Source organism: Conger conger, chromosome 12 (assembly GCF_963514075.1).
Source record: "Conger conger chromosome 12, fConCon1.1, whole genome shotgun sequence".
NCBI lineage: Eukaryota > Metazoa > Chordata > Actinopteri > Anguilliformes > Congridae > Conger > Conger conger.
The window spans coordinates 26,311,397-26,319,291 of record NC_083771.1 but is presented as its reverse complement, the minus strand read 5'-3'; the positions used below and the strand labels follow the sequence as shown (position 1 = coordinate 26,319,291).

The window sequence follows — 7,895 nt, the reverse complement described above, 5'->3', positions numbered from 1 at the left end:
TATACATTAATATACCATTATGTGGCCACAATATTAATATAATAAAGTTACAACATCTGAATTTCTGCAAACACCTTTTCTTCTGACATTTTCCTCCAGTACGCACAAGGCGGCAACCTTGTGACTGGCGTCAACGATAAACGTCACCACCTTTGTTTATTGTGGCCCTGTGTACGTGGACAAATGCCACTCCAGAGTAGCCTAAGGGTAAGTCAAGTGCACTGAATTTCTGATTGCTTGAGCAATGGGGAACATTTGCACACAAACTAAAAACATGAATGCTCACGTGAAATGTGCAAAGTTAGTGCCACAGCGCCACCAAGTGGTTAATAGAGAATGCATCCGCCTCCTGAGCGGTGCTTGTCAATCAGAAAGAGTACATCCAGAAATGTTACAAATAATATTCTAGGTCTGACATAGAAATGCAAATAAATAGGACGCATGTAAAGTTAATAATAAAGGCATTTTATTTTCAATATTTTAATAAGTATGTAGAGGTTGCAGTTTCTACAATAATAAAATACAACAAATCTCAGAAAAAAAAAACAAAACAAAGAAAAAACAAATCAATAGAATTGCTTGAATGTACAAATTCTTCACAGCCGAATCTGTTCCATCCGCTGTGGTGTCTGCTCTGACCCCTGACCCTTGAACCAGTTACAGAATTCATAATAAGACTTGGGGGGGTTAAAGCAGGGCCATATCAAGGTTTGGTGTGAGAACACAGGTGCCACAGAGTCCTTTGAAACAACGCATGACAGCAGAACTGGGCAGCAGATAAAAATATGAAGATCTACGGAATCACAGGACTGTGTTTCACCATTCTTAAATGCCAGGGACCAAAACAATTGATAAAAGCTGATTGACAATGTGGAGATAAAAAAAAAAAAATCTCCCCTCAAATGTATATATAAAAAAAACAAAAACAAAAAGGGGCTCTGCAACAAACCATATTTTTCCAAGGAAGGAGGAACAAAGATGGTCGGTTGGCATAAAAAAAAAAAGACAAAAAAAACATGATATTGTAATTATTTTTAAAAAGGAATACGGAATACAGAAAAGGAAAAGAGGAGGTGAGAGGGCGGAGCGGAGAGGGGCGGGGACAGGGGGCGGAGCTCTGTGCTTAGAGGAAGTAGGGCGTGGTGGTCCGGGGCGGGATGACCCTCTCGGAGTCAGGCACGGCCCGGAAGAGCTTGGGCTCCCTGGTGTTGACGTCCTTGAAGACCATGATGGAGGCGATGTTTCCGCAGCGGTAGCAGTAGTTGGGGGCCGACCACACCGTCACCAGCTTCTCGTCGAACATGAACTTGTAGCCCTCGTGCACCAGCTGGTGCGCCCGGCAGATGAGCTTCAGGTTGTTGATGTGCACGAACTTGAGCGCGGGAGACAGACGCACAGAGAGAAGCCGATTAGAGAACGCTTCCTTTCGAAATTCAAACGGCTAAACCCAAACATGCCTGAAGGAGAGCAGATGCAAATCCTCCCGGGAGAGGAAGGGTGCTGTATAAATCACACTGCGCAATACAGCCTTACCTGTGACCTCAGGTCACACTCCTAACCAGTTAAAGGGACAATTTATTTGACCCAGGTCTGGTGGATAGATGTGTGGTAAATGGTAATGGTAAATGGTTGCCATTTATATAGCGCCTTTATCCAAACCGCTGTACAATTGATGCTTCTCATTCACCCATTGACACATATACTCATACACCAATGGCGATTGGCTGCCATGCAAGGCACCAACCAGCTCACCAGGAGCATTTAGGGGTTAGGTGTCTTGCTCAGGGACGCTTCGACACAGCCCGGGTGGGGGATCGAGCCGGCAACCCTCCGACTGCCAGACGACTGCTCTTACCGCCCGAGCCATTGCCGCCCCACGTGCCCGGGGAGGAACGGGGCGCCACGTGTGGAAAGGAAGGAAGGAAGGAAGCGAGGGGCAGCAGTGGGGCGGGCCTCACCTCGTTGGTGACCTTGGCTCCAAACAGCCAGCCAGCGCCCCGGGGGCTGATGGCCCAGGTGTCCACGTCCTCCGGGTCGGACCACACCAGGTCGCAGAACGCCCCCTTGTGGGGGATTTCCTGGTTGCGCTCGATGGTTCGGATCTGATCCAGGGTCTTAATGTCGGGAGAGAGACCGCCGTGGACACAAAGGATCTGCTCGTCTATGAGCTGCGGAGGAGACAGAGATGCATATAGACACAATGTGACACCCGCACAGACACGCGCAGACACACACACGCGCACACACACACGCGCGCGCACACAAGCGCAGACACACACACACGCGCACAAACGCACCCACACACGCGCGCGCACAAGCGCAGACGCATGCACGCACATCAGAGGAACCTACTGAGCATTTTACTTCCCCAAATCAAGGTGCCGTCTTTAACCCTGGACATGTTTGTCACTTTAGCTGAATACAATTTCCAGGATAGCCGACTATCAACAGTACAGCTGAATCTAGGACTTTACTGCACATTCCAAGGTAATTATCGTGTTCTGTCATCACCGCTGTGCATATAAATAAGCGGAATGCACATATGCAGGCACCAACTGGATGGAGGTGACGCACTGCAATAGAAAATTGAGAAAACGCAGTAGTCGCAGTCGGCAATTACTGTACTTTAGAGAAGAAAAATGGCTTAATGCTAGCCAGGGAACTAATTGAACAGTAGATTACAGACAGTAAAGGGCAGCAGAATGCAGTAGAGGAATGAAAGCAGGCCAGTCACTGTAGCTTAAAGGTAGAATAGGTAGGATTTTTGTGTTAAAACATTATTAAAAACACATTATTGTAAATACCTTCCTATCATTGAAAAAACATGATGACTGACATGTTGACTCACCCTCTGACTATCAAAATATACAATTGACGGCCTGACACTCTGTACCAAAACATTGTATAACAGTACAATAATTCAAGGTCATTGGTTGAAAATTGGTTCTAATTGCCACAGCCAATGGCGTTTCAACGTCAACGCGTTACAGAAAAGGGGGAGGGATAAACAGTGGTTTGAGTGTATTTGTTGCTGCAATTCCTCTCTTAACCGTTATAAGTCTGAAATGACCTATTGCACCTTTAACCTGACAGGCTAGTGCAGCGGTACACAGGGGGGGGGGTAAGGTTGTACTCACAGCTGCCACCGTCAGCATGTCGAACACTTTTGTACAGTACCGCCAGGCGTTTGCGTTCCCATACTTGGTTTGGCACTCATCTGTAAGCCAATGGGGGGGGGGGGGGGGGGGGTTAGGAAGACATCCAATCATAAGCCAGGACTCCACAAGACAACTGACGAGAACTCAAGACGATGGCCAATCCCTGCACTGGAAAGAGCCGCTTCAAAATGTCAGCACAAATGACCAACTTAACGAGCACTCGGACCGAGACTCAATCAGCCATGAAGTACTTGCTATTTGGATAAAAATTTTTACTTTAATCTGAGACTAAAATTGATGAACATACTCTTATTTTATACAGTCTATTGCTGCATTATGTTGACGGCCTGAGCCTATAACGTACATATTATTTTCTATATGCCAATAATAAGTAAAAACTTTTACCTTTGAAAGTAAACATTACACTACACTAATTGCATTTTGCCAGACGCTCTTATCCAGAGCGACGTACAGTTGATTAGACTAAGCAGGAGACAATCCTCCCCTGGAGCAATGCAGGGTTAAGGGCCTTGCTCGAGGGCCCAACGGCTGTGCGGATCTTATTGTGGCTACACTGGGGATCAAACCACCGACCTTGCGGGTCCCAGTCATGTACCTTAACCACATTGTAACACAAAATCTGCCAACCAAACGGAACCGCGAGCAGCGCAGACCACAGCAGCACCGACTAGGTAAGCTGCCCCATGGATTGGCGCAGACAGGAAGACAAATAGGGACATAAACATGAATAAATACACCAACAGACAGACACAGAGACAGACAGACAGACAGAGACACACAGACAGACAGACAGAGATACACAGACAGACAGACAGAGAGAGACAGACAGAGAGAGAGAGAGACACAGAGACAGACAGACAGAGAGAGACAGAGAGAGACAGACAGACAGAGAGAGACAGACAGAGAGAGACAGACAGAGAGAGAGAGACAGAGACAGACAGACAGACAGACAGACAGACAGACAGGGCTGACGCAGCGGGGCTTACCATAAAAGCCGTAAACCTGTGTGATCTGCCGGCTCTCGTGATTCCCTCGTAGCAGAGTGATACGGTCGGGCCACTTGGCTTTCAAGGCTAGCAGATATGTGAATGTCTCTAAGCTGTAGTATCCCCGGTCCACAAAGTCACCCTAACAAAAGGAAGGCGGCGCAAAAAAATACAATTAAATAACCTGCTCTTGCTGTAAATGTGAGCTACAGTACAATGCGCTGGCTGAAGGCCAACTTTTTGGTCTGGACATGCCAAACCCTATATTGCAAATGCAACATTAATTTTTACATACAGCTTCATTTTACATAACTGAAGTGAACGGACTTCTGCCTTTTTCATATTGCCTTTTCCCCCCCAAGAATTCCAGATCGCATTTGGTGCAATTAAATAATTAGGAAACCAGAAACAGAAATAGCCCCCACGCCCACCCCTGCCATTTTCCACTCAGTCTTAACGCTCCTGACAAACACTGGATGTTCATACAGGCTACCAAAACAGTACCATGAAGCTAGCAGTACCATAAAAGGTATTCTTTAGAAAGAACCCAGGAATTAATAGTGTGATCAATACATCCTTTTTTCTTTCCATCATGAACTGAGCTGTAGATCACTGCTGTCATTTACTACCATTAATTGTACAGATAAAAGCAAACTGACAGATGCCTGTAGCCATTGCAATAACGGAAATCAGTAAAAGCAACTTGTAATGTCATGGGCTAAAAGAACACAATAGGTTTCAGGCACCAGTTGCCACTGTAGCCAACTTCGTTTTATTTGGCATTAAGTGAATACGATAATTTGGCTTCTTCTGTGGTGTTTCCACATACTCACCATAAAAATATAGTTTGTGTCTGGAACCTGCCCTCCTGTTCTGAAGAGTTCACACAGGTCATAAAACTAAGAGGAAACACACAACGCACAACCGCTTTAGACAAACGTTTCACAGTCTCATTGCTCATTTAAACAGACGTCTATAATCTGACACACGAATGGAATGATCGGTGTAGGCCTACCTGTCCGTGAATGTCTCCGCATACTGTAACTGGAGTGGACACTGGCTGTACGTTGGATTCTTCTAGTAGTAGGTCGCATACATAATCACACAATCTCTGACAGAAGACACACAGACACGCGTTAAGTTAACAGCAAGAACCTGGTGTCTCCTCTGACTGTGTGCAATGACAAATAGTATCATTAGCGACCGTGTCACTCAGAATTGACAGAAACATATTTTCTATAAAGTAAATGTATAGCAAATCAACTTAGCTAGCTAAAACAGCGTTGACTGATTTATTTTGTTAAAAAGTAACGTTATTCAATGTGCCCCAGAGGTAAGAGACAAACTTCAATGACGTAATATTATATATATATCATAACACGCATCAGGTCGTGTTTGGTTAAATTTTATAGAGAGCAAGTTAGGTAGCACGCTAAACGAAACACGTTTTTATACTAATATAAATTAGCTAAATCCACTAAATCAACCATCAGGTACATGCAACTGGTAAGCAAAGAATGCCTTAGACGCCTGAATGCAGCTAACGTTAGCTACCGGTGTGACAGCTAAGCTAGTTAGTTAATTGCGTTAGCTAGCTCATCATCACCTGATTAGCCGGTCAGCCCATTTAGCCGGCTGTGAAAACCACGAGTTGGCCGGCAGACCAAGCTAGCTAAGTTATACGTTTGTTGTCAACGTGTGTAGTCTGTAACTATAGCTAACTAGTGAGCGATTTACTAACCCTAACATAAAGCTAGCTAGCTGACCAGCTAGCGTTAAAGAGGAACCAATAAGCTAGTTGGTCAATTTAGTCCAGGAAGTTACTAGGCTAAAACAGACAGACTCGTTGGAGCTAACCAACAACCATACATATTTATGTTTTCCGTTATAGCTAACGTTAGTTTGATCGACATTTTCCTGACGATAGTACACATTCTCTGAAGTCCAGTGCAATATTTTGGTATCGTTAACTAGCTAGCTAATTTGCTTGCTTGCGTTACTTTTGCAAGTAAGCTTGTTCTAGCTACTTTTGTGTTATAGCTAGCTAACGTCATGTGCTAACATTAGGCTACCTGCCAAACTAGGACGTTCCGTAACTTACTAACAAATATTTAACCCACAAGACAAATGTATTTTCAACATACACCAGCGTCCATTTAAAAGTATATAAGAAGAAAAATATCACTACATTTATAGTGTGAGTATTCTGTGCAAAGACAATTAGCTAACATTCTATCGATAGCTATGGCTAGCTCGGAACTCTTGTTCCGCTCTAAACAAAAAGCCGATAGTTAGCTTCAAGCTAACATTTTGTGTTTATTGAGTAACTTAACCTACACATATGTCGTCTGATAACATAAGTCTGTGCTCACCTTTAAATCGTTTTCTGGTAGATATTTACATTGCCTTGCAATTTCGACATATTTATCCAAGTCTAACGGCGCCATTTTAAAGACAACAACTGCTACGGGATGCAAATTGGAAGGTTTTACGTCACTTCCCTTTCCCCCAGACAAGTCCCTCAATACTTTTGAGGGAGCCTTTTATTCAACAAATATTGACCGTGTCAGTTTAAAGCATCCTGCGCAATACAAAGAATATGAAATTGATACTTTAAATATGTCAATTTCATGTTGCACCGGATGAGATAATTAATTAATACAAAGCAATTTTATCTTCAGTTTCGACCACAAGATGGGACTGTTTCATTGCATTTCGCAACCCGCCTTACCCATCCACACGGAAGCTGCAACGACTGTACATCAGAAACTCAAGCATTGATCTTATTTATTTATTTTCATTTTTTAAACTAGTTTTAGTATGTTTTGCCTTTGGGAGGATTTAGCTCTTCAGGGTTATACAATTTCACCACTGTATTCTGATATAAATCCACAGATTATCACACATTAATAACTCAATTGCATATAAATATGTATTTTAAATTATTTGTTTATTAGTGATCGCTTGATTGCTTACACACCTTTCCTAAAACTGTATCAAACTGTATTCTCTAAACTATAAACATGAATCTCAAAACAGTCGACTGCGTAACTTGACAAATCTCTATCAAAATGGAATTACACGCTGTTGTGATTATGAAAAACACCAAATCTGTAGGTGTCAGTATTGTTATTTTTCAGTGGAGTAACTGAAAATCTGTACAGTAGGCAGTTGTTCCAAATTATATTTTACCAAAATTACAGTGATGTAAGAAAAAAATACTGTAAAAAAAGAAATATGAAGCAAAATGAAAAATAGATATTCTGAAAAAGCAAAAAATAAAAGAAATCATTCAGGGTCCCATCTCTGCACGTAAGAAAATGTAATCTACATCACAAGATATTTTCCGTAGCCAAGCAGCATGCATAGGGGGAAATCACATCACCACATACCTCCTCCACTGCCTGGAGCAGGGGAATATGGTACTGGATGTGTTGGTAATACATTCCATGCCTAAAAAACTCCTCTATTGGTTTAAGGAAAAAAGGAGGGAGATACAAAAATGCTAAAAGTGCTAAAAATGAAAAATTGAAATATACCTTTACTCCATCCATCTCCTTCCCACAAGAGGAGGAAAGGAGGATACATATTTTAGAATTTAGTTTAACCTCCCCCAAACTGCTATTCCGCATTATAACTGGTGTGGTGGTTTTATTGTTGATTCTCAGGATATTGGTCTTTTGAATGTTGATCCGTAGATCGACTTGAGATGATATTGTTCCGAAGTGGA

General features: G+C 42.9%; 1 protein-coding gene across 1 annotated transcript; it reads right to left on the bottom strand.

Annotated features, from left to right (window-relative positions):
* Positions 1-444: 444 nt before the first annotated feature.
* Positions 445-6,652, bottom strand: LOC133141685 (serine/threonine-protein phosphatase 6 catalytic subunit). Its single transcript, XM_061262298.1, has 7 exons — positions 6,538-6,652; positions 5,181-5,276; positions 4,999-5,064; positions 4,166-4,307; positions 3,138-3,217; positions 1,959-2,168; positions 445-1,372 (listed from the first exon to the last, which is right to left on the bottom strand). Exons 1-7 carry the CDS (start codon positions 6,610-6,612, stop codon positions 1,124-1,126), a joined length of 918 nt encoding a protein of 305 aa, XP_061118282.1. The 5' UTR covers positions 6,613-6,652; the 3' UTR covers positions 445-1,123.
* Positions 6,653-7,895: the final 1,243 nt, after the last annotated feature.

What these genes read in the sequence shown, in the direction of transcription:
- LOC133141685 (XM_061262298.1), bottom strand. Translation starts at nt 6,612, where the DNA reads ATGGCGCCGTTAGACTTGGATAAATATGTCGAAATTGCAAGGCAATGT. An exon ending in GCGGAGACATTCACGGACAG is followed by an intron (nt 5,065 to 5,180) that starts GTAGGCCTACAC and finishes GTTTCCTCTTAG; the next exon opens with TTTTATGACCTGTGTGAACT. An exon ending in ACAGGTTTACGGCTTTTATG is followed by an intron (nt 3,218 to 4,165) that starts GTAAGCCCCGCT and finishes ATTGGCTTACAG; the next exon opens with ATGAGTGCCAAACCAAGTAT.